At 49.3% G+C, this 18765-nt stretch overlaps 1 protein-coding gene across 1 annotated transcript in view; it reads right to left on the bottom strand.

Annotated features, from left to right (window-relative positions):
• Positions 1–18527, bottom strand: part of LOC128403762 (sodium/glucose cotransporter 1-like) — a 36504-nt gene extending 17977 nt beyond the window's left edge. The window contains exons 1-6 of the mRNA XM_053368827.1: positions 18386–18527; positions 14508–15206; positions 6542–6613; positions 2634–2738; positions 1181–1240; positions 644–748 (exon numbers count right to left, since the gene is read on the bottom strand). Coding sequence (XP_053224802.1) covers positions 644–748; positions 1181–1240; positions 2634–2738; positions 6542–6613; positions 14508–14636 — 471 coding nt within the window. The 5' untranslated portion in view covers positions 14637–15206; positions 18386–18527. The remainder of the gene's footprint in view (positions 1–643; positions 749–1180; positions 1241–2633; positions 2739–6541; positions 6614–14507; positions 15207–18385) is intronic.
• Between the last annotated feature and the right edge of the window lie 238 nt (positions 18528–18765).

The raw sequence follows: 18765 nt of genomic DNA, 5'->3' as shown, positions 1-18765 counted from the left end.
TGCACCACACTTTCCAGACACAGGTCTGCGCTTTAAATCTTTGTGTCCCAGTGTGGTTTTTCCCCTGGCATTTTCCCTGGAAAAACCCTCATTTTACTTCTGAATTGAAACAAATGCAATCCATAGAAAACACAATGACTGTTTGCTCGGGTAAAGGTAAAGGGACCCCTGACCATTAGGTCCAGTCGCAGACGACTCTGGGGTTGCGGCACTCATCTCGCTTTATTGGTTGAGGGAACCGGCGTACAGCTTCCAGGTCATGTGGCCAGCATGACTAAGCTGCTTCTGGAGAACCAGAGCAGCGCACGGAAACAACGTTTACCTTCCCGCCGGAGTGGTACCTATTTATCTACTTGCACTTTGACGTGCTTTCGAACTGCTAGATTGGCAGGAGCTGGGACCGAGCAACAAGAGCTCACCCTGTTGTGGGGATTCGAACCGCCGACCTTCTGATCAGCAAGCCCTAGGCTCTGTGATTTAACCCACAGCGCCACCCGCGTCTGATTCAGTTGTAAAATGCAGTTTTCCATGGGGAAAGCACTAGGACAACAGCAACAACAAAACCATCCTTGCACACAGAGCTTGAAAGGCAAAAAGTTAGTCTGGGTGAGGGAAAGGGTGCTGGATCCATGGTTCCACTTACTGAGATCTTAGTGAAGATGTAGAGGAAGAGAGAGAGGACGGAAAGGTAGATTTGAATGCGCTTCCCCCCAAACCGTTTCCGCAGGTACTCTGGCATTGTCACCACCTGCAAGGAGGAGGAAGAAAAGGCGTTTGGAGCAGCTAGAGGAAGCAGAAGAGCACTGGGGCAGGGGTACGTGGCCTGGCCAGGCCCGGCCCAGCCTCCCAGTAAATATGGAAGCTGGCAAAGGTGGGCCCTAGAAACTGTAGGTGCAAATCCCAGCTGAGGAACTATGCACAAAGCCATTACCCATGAAAAGGAAGCAGTGGCAATTGGGGATGTGTGGATGAACGCACGAAAGGAGACCTGTCAATAATTACCCAGCAGCCCAGTGAGAGCTCCTTTTGCTGAGAACACCAGGCGCTGCCAGGCAGATCTCCTGCAAACCCCTTCCCTCTTCCCTTAGCCTGGGCGTCCCACCCCCAGTGATATGCAGAAAATAAGACAAGCACAGGAGCCGCGAATGAGGAAGCCAAATTGCCCCCGTTGTGGACTTACTCCGGCCTTGATGTAGATGGGGACAAACATCCAGCCCAGAATGACCACCATCACCAGAGCCTGGAACACATGGAAAGTTTTTGTTGATGCATTTGTTTATCCAAGTATTTACAGACTGCACTTACACAGAAAATGTAGCAAAGTGGTGCACAAGGTTTTTGCAGGAAAAGCATTAGCAGCATAGCCATAAAACCTGAGTGGTAATGGGCCAAAGTCCTGTCTGAGCAATGCACTTTGAAGGAAAACAAAAACGACTCCAGCCAGATGAGTTCTGGTGGCAAGGAGTTCCACAGGACAGGCCCTACCACATTAAAGGTTCAGTCCCTAGTATAGGCCACCCGAACCTCAGGAAGATTGGGGGACTGCCAGCGGCGCCCTTCAGAGGATCTCAGTGACTGTGGTGGGGAGTAAGGAATCAGGCAGTCCATAGGTACTTTGGGCTCATGAAGTCCTAACAAAGGATCTTGAACTTTGTAGCAAATTGGCAGCCAGTGTAGCTCTCTCCTATGAGCTGTGTGGTGCTTGCAGGGGTGGGCCTTGCTAATATGGCACCTTGACACACACCCCAGATCTCGTGCCACCTTCCCAAAGCTGGTTAAGTGAGGCACTGGGCTTTGGAAAGGAGGTGTGAAGGCTCTGAGAGGGTCCTAGAACCCTCCTGTCTCCTTCCCAAAGCTGGGCAAGCACCAACCAGGCTTTAGGAAGGAGGGTGGGGGAATTTAGGACCCTTCCAAAGCAAACACTTACTAGGCATTGGGAAGGAGATGGGGAGGTGCCCTCTTGGCTCGGTGCCCTGTGCGGGAGAACCAATCGCGCTGTGCTAAGTCCACCTCTGGGTGCTCGGCTGTCACATTCTACCCTCATTGCCAACATCAGCCCCACAAAAAGTGCATCACAGTAAGCAAGGCTTGAGGTCTCCAATGCATGGACCACTCTGATCAGGCTACCCTGGTCCAGGAATGGTGGCATCAGGCGTAGCAGCCAAAGCCAGTGGAAATCTTTTCTAGCCACAGAGATCACTGGGGCCTCTAGTGATACAGATGGAGCGTTATCTTTTTGCCACTGAGGTTGGGTGCATCTTGGCAGGATGCTGAGCCACATGCCAACACATCAGGAGACATCTTGCCACTGGGGAGCCTAGTTACACCACACACACCTGATCAGGGCCTGATCTGGGTTCTCCAAAAACCAGGGATGATGACATGGCCCCTGAGGCGTTGTTGGATCACAGCTCCCATCACCCCAAGCCAGCATGGCATGTGCTCAAAAACATGGAATCCAGGAATGTGATGGGATTATCTTGCCCACCCACCTGAAGAGCAACACTTTTGATCAGCAGGTTTAAAAGAAAAAGAAAAAACCATCCCCGGGCAAGAAGGGTTAAAAATGTGAAGGACCCAAAAATAAACTGGTAACTGCCATTTTCCAAAGCCACAGAATCAAAGGTACTTACGTTCCACTCGAAGCCCCCGATCGCGATCCCGGCGGCTGCCCCCGTCCCGGCCAGGCCTACAAAATGGCCGCTCCCAATGTTGCTGGCAAACAGAGAGGCACCAATCTGGAAGCAGAAAGGAGAGATGTCCTTTAGCCTGAGGGAGGAGGGTGGGCTGGGAGTCACCTAGGTATGGGGCAACAAAACCAGACCCTTCTAGTGCCCCCATTTTCCAGGGACAACCCTGGATATACAGAAGCCGTCCTGGTTTCCGATTTGATCCCAAAATGTCCCACTTTTCCTTAGGACGTCCCTATTTTCATTGGAGGGTATGGAGTTACGTGACCCCTGAGCCAAGGAGATAAGTAACTGCACAACCTTTAGAAGACAGCCCTGTATAGGGAAGTTTTTTTAATGTTTCATGTTTTATTATGGTTATATATATGTTGGAATCCGCCCAGAGTGGCTGGGGAGAACCCAGTCAGATGGGCAGAGTATAAATAATAAAATTATTACTACTATTATTATTATTTATTATGGAATAGGCCGTCCCTATTTTCATCGGAGAAATGTTGGAGGGTATGCAAAATCCCTTGCGGCTCCATATGACACATATCGTAAACTTTTGTGGGTTGGAGCCTGGAGTTCCCCACATGGATTCCAGCAACATGAACACATCGAACATGATTGCAGCTAGATCTGAATTTATATGCATAGATATGCTGCTTTTGCACCACCTTTGGATCTCAGCCTCACATCCCCAGAGGCAGAATTAGACCCAACGTCTAGCCCTCTTCCAGGGGAAAGCAACATGAGGACCTCCCAGGGTCCTTGGACCACAACCAGGGCCAGCGGCCGGCCCAACTGTGAGACAGCGTGGCTCGAGCGCCACAAGCGGTCTGTCAGGGCAGGCCCTGCATCTGAATACAAATGGACTACGGGAGCTCCCATGGTCCTGGGAGTTTGCCTCCTGCAGGCCTTGGTCCAGTATATCTGAAGGAGCATCTCCACCCCCATCGTTCTGCCTGGACACTGAGGTCCAGTGCCGAGGGCCTTCTGGCGGTTCCCTCACTGCGAGAAGCCAAGTTACAGGGAAGCAGGCAGAGGGCCTTCTCGGTAGTGGCACCTGCCATGTGGAACACCCTCCCACCAGATGTCAAAGAGAAGAACAACTACCAGACTTTTAGAAGACATCTGAAGGCAGCCCTGTCTAGGAAAGCTTTTAATGTTTGATGCATTGCTGTATTTTAATATTGTGTGGGAAGACGCCCAGAGTGGCTGGGGAAACCCAGCCAGATGGGTGGGGTATAAATAATAAATAATAAATTATTATTATTATTATTATTATTTCCTCTCACAGCCTCACCACCCAGCGGACAAGCAATGGAAGCAGAGCTTGTGCCAACACCCATTTGGCAATTGTTCCTTGGTTGACCTAGACAGAGTTGCTTCTTTACAAGGCAGCTGCTGTCACCATTTTAAGAGCCAGCGTTCGTGTGAGGGTAAGTTGGCTTGCAACACTTTGCCTGCACTGTCCTGTCTGGCTTCATTCAGTGGGGGAGTTCCCCTGTCGTTTTAATCCGCAAAGTGTCTTGTTCTCCATCTTTAAGCCTCCAGGATAGGGAAGGGCAAGGGCAGCTTCTTCTCTCTCTCTCTCTCAGTTTCCCTTCAATTAATGATTAAGGCTAATGCCGGGTAATTAGGAACGCTTTCCCGAGAAAATGATTAACCACAATGGATTCCATGTCTCTGCAATTCTGCTTGGAACGGACTTCTAGCAAATGGATATCTCCATCGAAGAGAAGGCTGAGGCATTCAGACACAACACGATAGCCTGGCATCTGCACAAAAGGGGAGCTTTTACCATTTCTCAGACTTGCTCCCACACTTCCCTTAACCCAGAAGTTTTCACTCAAACCCAGAGGTTTGAGTCCATGGTTCCCTTGACCAACTACATCTTTCTGTGGCTCCCCTGTGGGGCCCAGGTGCCCAGTTATGTCACCCTTCACCTGCAGAGCTGGCAACCCCTCACCCCTTTTATGGACACCCTCCCTTGTGGAGGGTTCCCTCAGCCCCTTCTCCTCTCTCTCCTTTCCTCAGAAATCCTTGCTTGCTTGCTTGCTTGCTTACTTACTCCAATGCTGCCTCAGCTCCCAGCATCCAAGAACCCCTGGCTGGCCCCAGAGGCACCATTCGCCTGGAGAACTTGTAGCCAGGTCCGCTGCAACAAACAGCTGTGTGAGCCGCTGGAGGCAGAGACATGAGGGAGCATCAGAGGAGGAAGAGAAGGAAGGAGGGACGGAGGCTGGTGCTGCCCACAGAACACCTAACCACCATTGAAGGCACCCCAGGGTGCCACAGTGGTTGAAAACCACTGCCTTAACACTATACAATGGTACCTCAGGTTACATATGCTTCAGGTTACAGACTCCACTAACCCAGAAATAGTACCTCAAGTTAAGAACTTTGCTTCAGGATGAGAACATAAATCGCGCGGCAGCAGCGGGAGGTCCCATTAGCTAAAGTGGTGCTTCAGGTTAAGAACAGTTTCAGGTTAAGAACGGACCTCCAGAATGAATTAAGTACTTAACCCGAGGTACCACTGTATTTTAAAAGAGCCAGCGTCACACAGGGGACAGAGTGAAGCCTTTGAGCCCCTCCAGACACCTCTTCTCGTTGTGCATTCAGGGCAGTTTTTGCACAAAACGGTGTCGGGGACATTTATATGCAATCCCACTTTCAATTTATTTTTTTTGTCCAGCCCTTGTTGCACCATTGTACAAGAGGGCCCCTCTGGACAGAAATAATAGCAGACACCGCAGAAAAACTAACATAGGAATGGTGTGTCGACAGGCCACCACGAATGCACCTCCACCCCCCGAATTTCCCCCCACTCATCCTTCTTTTAAACTGTGTCACTCTTGTATTTGTATTGTATGACTCTGCCTGCTTTGCAGGTGCTGTTTTACACCAACGTATTCCGCACATAAGCCACTTAGAGCAACACACACACACACACTAACACAAACAAACACATGATAAACATGTTTTTCAGCAAACAAATAAGACTGATGAGACTTGGCCAAAAGTTGAATGAGAAGAAAATATATATAAGATGTTTATTTCATCCCCCTTTCCTGCTCACACTGGCAAAGAATGAGCTGTTCCTTTTTCTACTTTGATCCTGAGATCTTCCCCCTCCAAGGGAGTATCAGGTAAGAAGGACAGCTTCTGCTTTCTGAAGGAACAAGCTCTTTCTCTTCACCTCACTGGGCACCTCACTGAGTCATCCACCAGGCAACAGACCAGCCGCTGCCCTGCTCCTCCACGGTCTATCCTCAGGAGCCCTGGTGCAATAAGGATGGGCAAAGGAGCAGAGACAGTCTTGCCCCTCCACCATCCACCAATAGCCAGCAGCAGCAAAGCTTTGCATAGGCAAACCTTTGCCAATCTGGTTTCCCCCTTCCCCACACTACTTTGGACTGCAAAATTTCAGTTTCTCTTGGTTTCCTGTTTTTTTCCAGTCTCTTCTCCACATTTCTCTATCAGTTTGCTTTTTTAAAATCCTCATGAAAACTCACCAGCATTTTCACGCAAATTTCTCCTAATGGCCAACATTTTGCCTAATCTACATATTTTTTGCAAAGCAATGTCCCCCTAATATACTTTTTTCATGTTCTTTTCGTGAACATATACCGTTCTATGCACGCTTTACCCAAGCAGGTGCAATTTTGTACACATTTACTTGTCTGGAGAACCGCATTGCAAAATTCAGAGGAGCGTCCCTTTCAGAGGATATGGTTCTCTGTTTCAGTCTGCAATTTGCAAAATCGGGAAGGGCAGATAGGGTAGATTCAGCCTGTGGTCCTCTTGGTGGAAAATGGAGGGGGCTGTTTTTCAGGGGAGCTGGCTCTTTAGACACAACTTACCGGCCACCAGACCATGCTCCGGCCTGCTAAGAAGAAACCCCCAACCGTCCCACGGTTTGTTGAATACATGGCCTAAGGAAGACAGAAGAGGAGATGCAGTTAGAGTTACCAACCATATAACAGAGCCTGACCACTATCCCCCATGCATTGATAAGCTCATTACAGCAATGTGCTCCTTGAGGTTGTCTGGAAGCAGCAGATTCTGCAAAATGTGGCAGCTCACTGGGGCAGGATATCGCCAACACATTAACCTACTAAATTCAAGATGCCGGTTCTGGTGTATAGAGCCCAGGATGTGGGACCAAGATGCCTGAAAGAGCATCTCACCGCTTACATATCCAATCGAGGTGAGGGCCTCCTGCAGATACCATCTTATCGGGAGGTCTCTTCTGCACAATGTAGGAATGGAGCCTTTTGTGTGGTGGCACCTGTCCTTTGGAACTCTCTTCCCCATGAATATTAGACAGGCACCTCCGCTGTTGTCTTTTTGGTGCCTGCCAAAGACTTTCCTCTTCCAATGAGAGCCTTTTAAGTGGAGATCTTTCCCAGTCCACCTCTGTGCTAGAATTGGCTTTAAGGTGGTTTTTTTATTATTGTTTTCTCATGTATTGTTTTCTGCCCTGGGCTTCTATTGGAGGAAGGTCAAGGTATAAATGTAATAAATTAATAATATATTGAAAAGGACATCTGGCCAAAGGATGATATCCAGTGAGTGGTCACATTCAGATCAGTGAGTTTAAGGAACCCTAATTCTAATTTAAATCCATTGACGTCAGTGAGCATCAAATCATTGACTAAACATTGCTTACCGTATTTTGTTTATGGACCATGTTTTCCTCCGAAGAGCTCATGGCTCTCCTCTTCCCCATCTTGTCCTCACAGCAACACTGTGAGATAGGCTAGGCTGAAAGAGGCAGCGACAGGCCCAGAAAACATGGCTGAGTGTGGATTCGAACCCGTTTCCCAGGTCACAGTCCAACACTCTAACCCTTGCACCACATTGGCTCTTATGTCGATTATGAGCTGTGTCCAATATTGGTCATGCTCGGGGCATGCCTGTTGAAATTAATGGATGTGATTGATCTAGGTCCCCTAATTTCAATGGGTCTACTCTGAAGTAACATCAGTTGGCTGCAACCCCTTGACCTTAACTTGTCCACTGATTAAATTGGGCCTGCTTGGAGTATTGACCCAGCGGGTACAAATCCACCGCGAAAAGTTGATTCTATCTTAAGCCTGCCGGAAATGAAACTATCAGGTTATCCTCATAATCTCTCTGGAGTTCCAAGTGTTAAGCCCATGAGACGCATCCCAGAAACGGCTTGCAAGAGACCTCTCATGCAGTGATTTTTTTCTTAAAAAAATATTTAGGGGTACTCTCATTTTGACTCAAGAAAATCACCATTTTATAGTTCAAATCAGGGGAAATAAACACAGTACAGTGGTACTTCAGGTTACAGACGCTTCAGGTTACAGATGCTTCAGGTTACAGACTCCACTAACCCAGAAATAGTGCCTCAGGTGCTTCAGGATAAGAACAGAAATCACACAGCAGCAGCTCCGGAACAAATTAAGTTCTTAACCCGAGGTACCAGTGTACATGGAGAAAAGTACAAATATTCACAAAATGTTTAGGGGTATGTGTACCCCTGAATCCCCCACCCCGGAAAAAAGCATGAACAATGGAACAGAAATGTTGGGAGCAGGATTCGGAATGGAGTCAGATCCGGAAGGAGAAAGCCTGGCATGCAGTTATCCCTCTGATGCTACAACAACAAAAAAAAAAAAACTGGCATCCCTGAGCTGCTGTTTATTTAGCACCATCCCGGAAGCACTGCAGGCAGCTTGACAGCGATTATATTCATGTTCATTCGTGGCACAGATTTATTAGGCGCAATCAAGGCTCACCATTGTTTCGGTGGCAAACAGGCCTTTCGCCAAGCCTTTCCCAATGAAACCATGATGGGGGTAAATGAATGAGAACGTCGTCTGTGGGCAACGTGCCACCTGAGGCTTGTCCAGACTGGCAGTTCCTCCTGGCACCACCCTCCATGGCTGTCCAACCCAAGTGTCATACAGAAATGCCGCTGGTTGGGGCAGAGGGCAATCGTCACCGGGGCCTGGTGGCGCTCCCTCCAAGTGCTTTGGACTACAGCTGCCCTCAGCCAACACAGGTGTGCTCAGACCCAGCGCCGTTTGCCCATGCTGGCTGGGACTGGTGAGAGTTGTGGTCCAAAGAATCTGGAGGGCACCACCAGGCTGGCAGAGGTTAGCATAGCAGTCTCTCTGTTTACACCCACCATGCACTATAGGGCATGGCATAGTCATAGAATTGAAGCGTTGGAAGAGGCCCATGGGTCATCTAGCCTAACCCCTTACAATACATAGTCATATGGGCAGGGAAGGGGCTACTCCTGGAAGGCCATGTTTTGCAGCGTTTTTAAAATAAAAAAGTCATCTCATCTACATTATGGCACTTCCTACAGACCAGAGGTGTGTTTATTGGACGGTAGCCTTGAAATGTCTCAAAACTCAGAGATCCGCCAAGGAACACTGACGATCACCTAAACCAGGTTTCCCAAACTTGGGTCTCCAGCTGTTTTTGGACTACAAATCCCATCATCCCTAGCTAGCAGGACCAGTGGTCAGGGATGATGGGAATTGTAGTCCAAAAGCAGCTGGAGACCCAAGTTTGGGAAACACCGGCGTAAATGATGGTCATGGCTTCGTGCCCCCAAAGTGGAGAAATTGTAATACGTTCCATTTGAACTGAAACTGCTTTGAAATGTTCTTAATTGTAATTGTTTTTAGAATGCTTTCAGCATTTCAGACTGTTTTTGCTTTTAAATAGTGTGTCTGCTTGGTGCCCTGGAAGGACAGGGCATACATTCTAGTAATAATTCAATAAATAATAATATTCGTTACAAATGTGTGTGTGTGTGTTTATGCATCTACATCTTCACAAAATTCTTCAGGAGACTGTTGGCATTTGCCCATGCACATGGGAAAATGCCTTCAACAGATTCTGAGCAACTGGTCTACCTAGCCTGGTGCTCACTGTGGCTCTTTGGCATAGGGTGCCCTGCCCCACCTGGGCAGGCCCGTAGCATGCCTTGAGCCCATCTCTCATTCTGCACTGCAAATGGCAGACGAGAATCAGTGTTCACCTCCCGGAAAGAGAAAGCAACCAAGCAGAAAGACTTTTTTTGCTGCTGCTGCTGCTGCTGCTGCTGCTGCTGCTGCTGCTGCTCATACAATTGTGGCACGGCCGTTGTGTGTCCACAGAAACCAGCAAGGTAAAAAGGTAAAGGACCCCTGGATGGTTAAGTCCATTCAAAGGCAACTATGGGGTTGTTACGCTCCTCTCACTTTCAGGCTGAGGGAGCTGGCGTTTGTCCACAGACAGTTTTCCGGGTCCTGTGGCCAGCAGGACTAAACCACTTCTGGCACAACGGAACACAGTGACAAAAGCTAGAGTGCGCAGAAACTCACCCCGTCTTGGGGGTTTGAACCGCCGACCTTCTGATCAGCAGGCCCAAGAGGCTCAGTGGTTTAGACCACAGCACCACACGTGTCCTAGAAACCAGCAAACACAATGCAGTACACACCCAAATAAATCACTAGCCTGTGCAACAGCTGGATCTGAGTTCTGAAATGTGGCTTTCCACCTCAGAAGCAGCTACCTCCTGTGGAGAGCCTCACTTTCTCTTCATTTTAAAAAGAGCAAGCATGCCTCTAGACCTCATGGTTTCTGGAAGAGAGAGAAAAGGCAAGCCATTCCCCTTGCAAGAGCAATGGGATTTTCTAGCACTCCGTATTTCCTGGTGATATATATATATATAACTTGACCCGCATGTTCTGCCTGTTCCTGCTTTGGAATGTAAGAAACCTACTCTCACACTGGCATCTGCATAACTAGTTAGATGTTAAGTGTGGCGTGGGGGCAGCCAGGGCAAGGGAACAGGCATCCTAGCTTCCTGGTACAATGAGACTCTCTTTGACCTCAGACAAAATCAAGCCAGCAAGCACAGTCTTGCCTTGCAATTTTCTCAGTGGTTTTGTATTCAAAACCCTCCTCATGCTCTTAGCCCATCCCTCCTGACACCTGCCCGTCTTCCTTAAGAGCAGCCTTGCCCAGATGCTTTGAAAAACAACTCCCATCAGCCCCAGCCTGGATAGCCGTGGGATGCTAAGGCTGATGGGAATTGTAGTCCAAAACATCTGAACTGGAGAAGGCTGCTTCAGAGAGGGGAGTCCTGGGCTCTTCGAGGGCCTTCTGGACTTCTGCACAGCTCTGAAGGAGTTCAGGCAGTGCAAGCACCCTGGGAGTCATTGCCACACTCTGCCAGAATCAGACACCCTGACCTGCCCCACCCAGGTCAAGTCGGCTTGGCTCCTGCACCTCCTTCCACTGGTTCTGCTTCTGAAACTTTAAGGGTTGCGCATCAGACAGACATTTCACAGGTGAAGCTCTTTTCATTTCTCTACAGCCCAGGAAAGGCACCACCTGGTGCATTACTACACAGCTGCTCTGGGACTTTCTCAGTGCAAGGGTGTGATATTATTATTAATTTGCAAATCATAAGAATGGAAGATTTTCTGTGTGTCGGGCAAGGAGAAAAGTGGTAAAACCTTCTGCCAGGCACAAGAGCAGAGGCAGGAAAAGAGTTGGCAACCCTACTTTGAGAGGCAGTGCAGTTAAAGTGCTGCACTAAGACCAGGGAGAGAACAGGGTTCAAATCCCCTCTTGGCTGTGAAAGCTCACTGAGTGTGGCTTTGGGCCTGGCCCTGCCTCTCAGCCTAACCTACTTCACAGGATGTTGTGAGGATAAAAGGAGGAATATCCTCGGGGAAATAATGGCCCTCCACTGCAAATAACAGTCAGGAACTGGTCCTCCCATCCCCTGCCAAAAAAAAGGGAATTTGCCCAGTCCTTGAAAGCTTGCTATACACCATTCATCAACATTACAAATGAGTATCAGTTTAATACCACCAGCAAAGAATCCTGATAATTTTAGTCTGGGAAGGTGATGTCAACTCTCTGCTCATCGTTCTCCCTGAACTACAGCTCTCTGGGGAGAGGGAGCGGCTGTTCAAATACATTAATTGATTGCAAAGTTATACATCTGTTCTGTTTAAGCCTGTGGCAATAGCTTCCATTTGTCATCCACACACACCATGAATAAATAATCAAGGTGAGTGTCGCCGCTGAACATGTGCAGAGTGCCTGTTGCATCTCTGCTACAACAGCCGCAAGCATTGGGGATAAGGAGCCTGCAATAAGGAGTCAGCAGCAGCACCCTTTGTGGCAAAAATCAAGCTGTTCCCCTTTTTGTCGCTCTTTCTGCTGCCATAAAAAAGCTCATCAAGTCACCTTTCCCCCCACCTTGGCCGTGACACCTCTCAGCCACCCTGAAGCGCTGAAACCTAGGCTGCAGACATGCTTCCATTTGCCCTGGCTAGGGAAAACTTTGAATGGGTTCAGCTGAGCTACCCAAGCCCAAGCGCAGGCACTGCCAGGGAGCTACCACTGCATGCTGCAGTCTCTGGAGGGCAGCAAAGGTATCAGGGGACCTCTTTGTGCAGAACCTTGGGACAGATCACACTTGCTGCTTCTCCCTCGGGTGCAGATTCCAAATGGCCAGAAAGTTTAAAAACGTTGCGCACCCACAGCCTTCCTGGGAGCTCTGGCCAGGCCAGGCTGCTCTCTTCCATCACCTCAAACAACATCGCTCTATCGAGTGGCGGCTGGTGTATCCCTTTGGACTGCTAGGGCACAGGAGACTGGCAGCAGAAGCCAAAGCCAGCTCCTTCTTGTCTTGCCCCATTCTCTTCCTAAGCTGAAGGGTGCAGCAATAAAACTGCTAGCACATTTGCAAAGTTAAGCTGAGTCCGGTATGGTTTCAAACTGGGTGGCGGACTGCGTGTTGGGCTTCCTGCATTGCAGGGGGTTGGACTAGATGACCCTCGGGGACCCTTCCAACTCTACAATTCTAGGATTCCTCCTCCTCCTCCCTCCTCTACAAAGGGCAACTCTGAGACTGAGGCTGAGGAAGAGGAGGAAACTGACAGGCTGTAGCCTGGGTGTAAGGAAGGAGGAAGGCAGTTCTGGGAGGGGGCTGGCTAAGGACAGGAGGAGGCTAGTGGGGCAGTGCCCCATCTGGGAATAAGAAAAGGCTGCTGGGTCAGGCCAGCATCCTGTTCTCACAGTGGCCAGCCAGATGCCAATGTGGGAGGCAGTGTGGTGTAGTGGTTAGAGCGTCAGACTAGGAGCTGGGAAACGAGAGTTCAAATCTTCCCATTCAGCCATGAGGCTCACTGACCTTGGGGGCCGGTCACAGCCTCTCAGTCTAACCTGCCAACCAGGGGACTGAATGGGGGAAGAATCATACATGCCACCTACTGCTCCTTGGAGAAGAAGGTGGGATTTAAACGCAATAAACAAGTGTCTCTGGAAAGCCCAAAAGCAGGGCCTGAGAACAGGAGCCCTCTCCTCTCCGTGGCCTCCAGCGGCTGGCATTGCCGCTTCTGAGCAGCCTCCCTTGCCTGCATCTGTTCCTATCGCTGTCCTCAGGCTCCCATCTCAGCCTCCCTGCTCTTTCCTGAGGCCTCTCTCAGACATTTTGGCCCTGAGCCACTTTCTGGTGGCTCCCTTTCCTTCATCCCCGCCTCGGGCAACCCTGACCTCTTGCCCTGTGAGGAAGGGGTGAACCCTACAAGCAGGGAGAGGAGATTTCATACACACACCAAGCAGAGACTTGTTTTTTTTAACTTATCAGGTTTGCTCCAGTAAAGGAAAATCTGGATTAAATAGATGTGAAACACAGGCTGGTATTCTGAGGTCGATGTAGACCAGGGGTCAGCAAACTTTTTCAGCAGGGGGCTGTCCCTCAGACCTTGTGGGGGCCCGGACTATATTTTGAAAACAAATAATGAATGAATTCCTATGCCCCACAAATAACCCAGAGGTGCATTTTAAATAAAAGGACACATTCTACTCATGTAAAAACACCGGGCAGGCCCCACAAATAACCCAGAGATGCATTTTAAATAAAAGGACACATTCTACTCATGTAAAAACACCGGGCAGGCCCCACAAATAACCCAGAGATGCATTTTAAATAAAAGGACACATTCTACTCATGTAAAAACACCGGGCAGGCCCCACAAATAACCCAGAGATGCATTTTAAATAAAAGGACACATTCTACTCATGTAAAAACACCGGGCAGGCCCCACAAATAACCCAGAGATGCATTTTAAATAAAAGGACACATTCTACTCATGTAAAAACACCGGGCAGGCCCCACAAATAACCCAGAGATGCATTTTAAATAAAAGGACACATTCTACTCATGAAGAAACACACTGATTCCCGGACCGTCCACTGGCCGGATTGAGAAGGTGATTGGGCCGGATCCGGCCACGGGGCCTTAGTATGCCTACCCATGATGTAGACCCACTCCATAATAAACACCCTTCCGGAATCACCTGCCAGGAATGCAAGGTGGCAGCCTTGAAGCACCTTTAATTTTACATGTCAAATCCACCCCTCCAAAAAACAAAACAAAAAAGCAATTTCTTGCCACCTTCCACTTTCTGCCCCAGAGATTCCTGGTGTCCAGCAATGATGCTGGTGGCACTACACCTGTGTGGCGTCGTGGTTAGAGTGTCAGACCAGGACCTGGGAGACCAGGGTTCGAATCCCCACTTAGCCATGAAGCCGACTTTGAGGGCCGCACACTGCCTCTCGGCCTAACCTCCCTCACAGGGTTGTTGTGAGGACAAAATGAGGAGGGGGAGAGCCGTGGGACACCCTCTTGAGCTCCTTGGAGGAAAAGGTGGCATATAATTGCAAATGCAGTAGAAATTCAGAAGGTTGTGGGCTCTCCTTCCTCTGCGGTCTCTTAAGCAAGAGGTCGGATGACCAAATAAAACGCACGCGAGAAAAGTCAACGAGACCTACCCATACTCCCACCGCCAGCACTATCAAGAAGTAAAGGACAATGACAGAGATGTCTGCAGGGTTGTTGATGGCCAGCCCCTCCTCTGGGGCTGCCGTGGTCATGGCCGCGGTTGTTGGTGTGGTTGCCATCCTGCCGCTTTGGGTGCCTCTTGCCCTTCTCTTGCTCTTGGCTTTATATCGCCTGGCAGCGCCGCCAAGTTAATGATAAGCTTGCGTGGGTCTCCCTGGGCTTCCACGATGTCTAATGTGTAACTGAGATCTCTGCTCCCTCTCTGTCTCTCCTTGGGATGCCTGAAGTCCTCCTAACAGGCGTGGCTCCGTCCTGGCATGATCACCAAGGGTGGCTGCTTCTCTCCTCTCTAAAGGCTGCCAGGAGCAAGCCCTGTCTTCCTGGGTCCTGCAGCAAGAGGTGCTTAAGGCTTTTGTAGCCCTGGAGCAGGTGGTTTGGCAGGAGGCAGCGGAAGAAGGAGGGGTTTGACTCCAGCCCTGCTCAAGGAACCCAGAGCCCAGCCTGAAGTGGTTCTTCCAGACTGGCTGGTCCGACCCTGGTGCAGAAGCGCCCACTAATCGCCCAGAATTTGGGAGAGGGGGAGAAGGAGGGCTGTGAGATTCGGGGACACCCCAGGAAGTTAGAAGTGGCATTCCTGCTGCGATGTGTCGTCAGTCTTCATGGCTCCCAGCTGGAGGAGAGACTAGACCCTGGCACCACCCAAGGGAAGCAGGAAAAAAGAAGAGGAAGACATGTTAATTGATTCCTCTAAGGAGATGGAGAGAGCCACAGAGTGCAACATTTACAAGGTGGGAAGGAGTCAGAGCATCTGCTTGGCATGCAGAAGGTGCCAAGGTCAATCCCTGACACTCCAGGTAGGGCTGGGGGAAAACTCCCTGCCTGGACCCTGGACAGATGCTGCCTGCCAGTTAGCATAGACAACGCTGAGTTAGATGGACCAATTGTGTGGCTCAGTATTGCCAAGGGCCTTAGCTCAATGGCTAAGCATCTGCTTGGCGTGCAGAAGGTCGCAGGTTCAATCCCCAATGGCCTCTCCAGGTAAGACAAGGAGAGACTCCCTACCAGAAACCCTAAATTCTGCCCATCAGTGCAGACAATGCTGAACTAGATGGACCAATTGTCTGACTTAGCATGTCCTTCGCCAACTTGGAAAAACTTTTGACGTCCCCATTTTGCCCCGCCCTGTTCCTTAAACTCCAGACAAAACCCCCAAACTGATTCTTCTCAAAAGTCTGAGATAGGAGAGGGGTAAAGTTTGCCAATAAACCACAAAAATGTGTGGTGGTGAATATGCAAGATAGATACACAAATGCTCCCATGATTTGTGGCGGCATGAAAAGTCTTAAATGGGAAGGAAGACCCAAGAGTTGCGCCCCAGAATCCTCTGCGGCCCTTGCAAGGGATCATGGGAGCCACATCTTAGATGCAACACATGGCAGGAGGAGGGGGGGAGAGTCAAAGGTCTATGGCTCTGCAGGGGGCTTTGAAACAATTCCTAGGAAATAATCCATTAAAAAAGCCATGGTGCTGCTGTGTCCACACTCTCATCCACTCTGCATCCAGAGTTCTCCCACTGCTGGTTTGAGAAGCAGAGTAAACAGGGCATGATCCGCACTAATCCAAATCTGTTGCTTCTTCAGAAATTCTGTGCGTTGATGCATTTACTCCCCAAACCAGCTTGAATCCGAACTGAGAAAAACAACAGCCTTGATGTGTTTTAAGCAGGTCTTGTACACGAAGCCCACATGCAAACGAATTGAAATGGTTGTGACGTATCTAATAGATTATGTCTGTTTTAAAGGAGACACTTTCCAGAAATGTGAAATTGAAAGGGGTGAGGAGAACTGTGGTGGTTGTTTTTCTTAATAAAAAGAGTTACGGAAATAAATCCTTCAATGACTCACCTGCCAGGGAGGTGACTTTGTTGTGGAGATTTATGAATTGGAAAGAAAACGTGTCTAGCTACTATTGCACAGGCTTTTTCTCCTCCCTGCTAGTTTTGAGGAAAAGTTTTCCCCATTCTTTTGGATGTTCTTACCAAAGACTGCTTACCTTGGCCAGGGTACATTTGAGCTGGCAGCTGAACAGGGAAGCAGCTGGATTAACAACAGAATGCCAAATGCAGAAAAATTCCCCCCACTTCACCAAGACTGTAATCCCAAACACCTGAGCAATAAGCGCACCCTTACGTCAGAGTAAATATGCGCAGGATGGTGCTTTGAGAAGAAGTGTTTGCTTGTGGTATGCACTCTGCACAAGAACCTTGTTTTAAAGCGCCCAGCTTTCCCCAAGGAATTCCCCGCAGAACTACATTTCCCAGCACACTTTGCAAACTACAGTTCCCGGGATTCGCTTTAAATGTATGGTGTGTTGGTAGGGTTGGCCCTACCCTTAAAGGTAAAGGGTAAAGGGACCCCTGTCCATTAGGTCCAGTTGTGACCAACTCTGGGGTTGCGGCGCTCATCTCGCTTTATTGGCCGAGGGAGCCGGCGTACAGCTTCCGGGTCATGTGGCCAGCATGACTAAGCCGCTTCTGGCGAACCAGAGCAGCTCACGGAAACACCGTTTCCCTTCCCGCCGGAGCGGTACCTATTTATCTACTTGCACTTTGACGTGCTTTTGAACTGCTAGGTTGGCAGGAGCAGGGATTGAGCAACGGAAACTCACCCCGTCACTGGGATTTGAACTGCCTACCTTCTGATCAGCAAGTCCTAGGCTCTGTGGTTGAACCCACAGCGCCACCCACATCCCGGCCCTACCCTTAGGGAGGTGTGAAAGCCCCCTCAGACAGCTGATTTGGGGTAGGAAGCGAATCACCAGTCACTTAATGCATAATTATTGCATTAACTGAATTTTTTATTACTGCATTTTTACTGCCAGGGAGTGGGAGGGGCCCTCATGGAATAATTTTCTCAGATGGCAAAATAACTAGACTGACCCTTGGTACTGTGGCACCTTGATTTGGGGCTGGGCTGGGAGGGGCACTGTTTGATGCTTTGCTTCAAAATGCCAGCCCCATTCATTTTGTTCATCCACACCACCCAAAAGACAGGGGGTTTGGTTTTTTTGTTTACATCCAATAGTCTTCCACTGGAACAAGGGTTGCCACTTTTTTTCTTGACAGTGCTCCAGTGCCTTTAAAAGGCTGCAGATCAGGGAAAGATCAAGCCAGTGAAGCTTCTCCCACCACTGAATATAACTCCATGCCTGACAGAATGTCTTCTGCTGGCTTAATGGTACAGCTGCCAAAGGCACAAGAGCATGGTCAGAGAAAAACAGTTGGCAACCCTGTTGTTGTTTAGTTGTCTCCAACTCTTCGTGACCCCATGGACCAGAGCGCGCCCACTCCTGTCTTCTACTGTCTCCCGCAGTTCGGTCAAACTCATGCTGGTAGCTTCGAGAACACTGTCCAACCATCTCGTCCTCTGTCGTCCCATTCTCCTTGTGCCCTCCATCTTTCCCAACATCAGGGTCTCTTCCAGGGAGTTTTCTCTTCTCATGAGGTGGCCAAAGTATTGGAGCCTCAGCTGGACATGCAGACAACATTGGATGAGAATGTTTATTTTCACATCTCCTTAGCTGCAGATTGCTGCAGTCATTGGGGTGTTTTTTCTGCTTTGTTTTGTTTTGTTTTTTGAGAAGCTGCTGTTAAAGATACAAGTGCAGTCTGGCCTGGGTTTTCCTGGCCATTGGTCAACAAATACCATTACAATACGGTCTAGGTACCAACACATTCCTGACATTAAGATTCCTTTATCTCTTTGAAGGGTCAGATTAAAATTGTTTTACCTCTCTGGACAAATCCACAAAACCAAAGCTTTCCACTCCTACCACAAAACTAACATTTGGTGTGGAAGGATTTACTGACCTGCTGATCTTTCAAGTTGACACTTCCTTTTAAAATCGTGATTAAGGCTCACAGACTTGGAGCCTGCAGAGTCTCGCTGGCTAAATTGGCCACCGATGGCTCAATCTGTTGTCACCTCACAGGAAGCAACTGGAGGACCCCCAAGGCCTGAGAGTGGGAAGAATGTTTCCAAGATGCTGTGATTCTGCCCTCCAAGAGAGATAGACAGCCAAACAGGGAGCAGCTGGAAGCTCTGGGTGTTTGGGGTGACAGTTAGAGGCAGTTGGTCAGAGAACAGGAAGTGACAGCTGTGCATGGACAGGATGCTGCCAAGCCATCCCCCCCCCGGGGGGGGTGCCTCTTTGCCACTGCTATGGATGCAGAGAGCAGCTGGTTTGGAA

Source organism: Podarcis raffonei, chromosome 16 (assembly GCF_027172205.1).
Source record: "Podarcis raffonei isolate rPodRaf1 chromosome 16, rPodRaf1.pri, whole genome shotgun sequence".
Lineage (NCBI taxonomy): Eukaryota > Metazoa > Chordata > Lepidosauria > Squamata > Lacertidae > Podarcis > Podarcis raffonei.
This window is presented reverse-complemented; position numbering and strand designations above follow the sequence as displayed.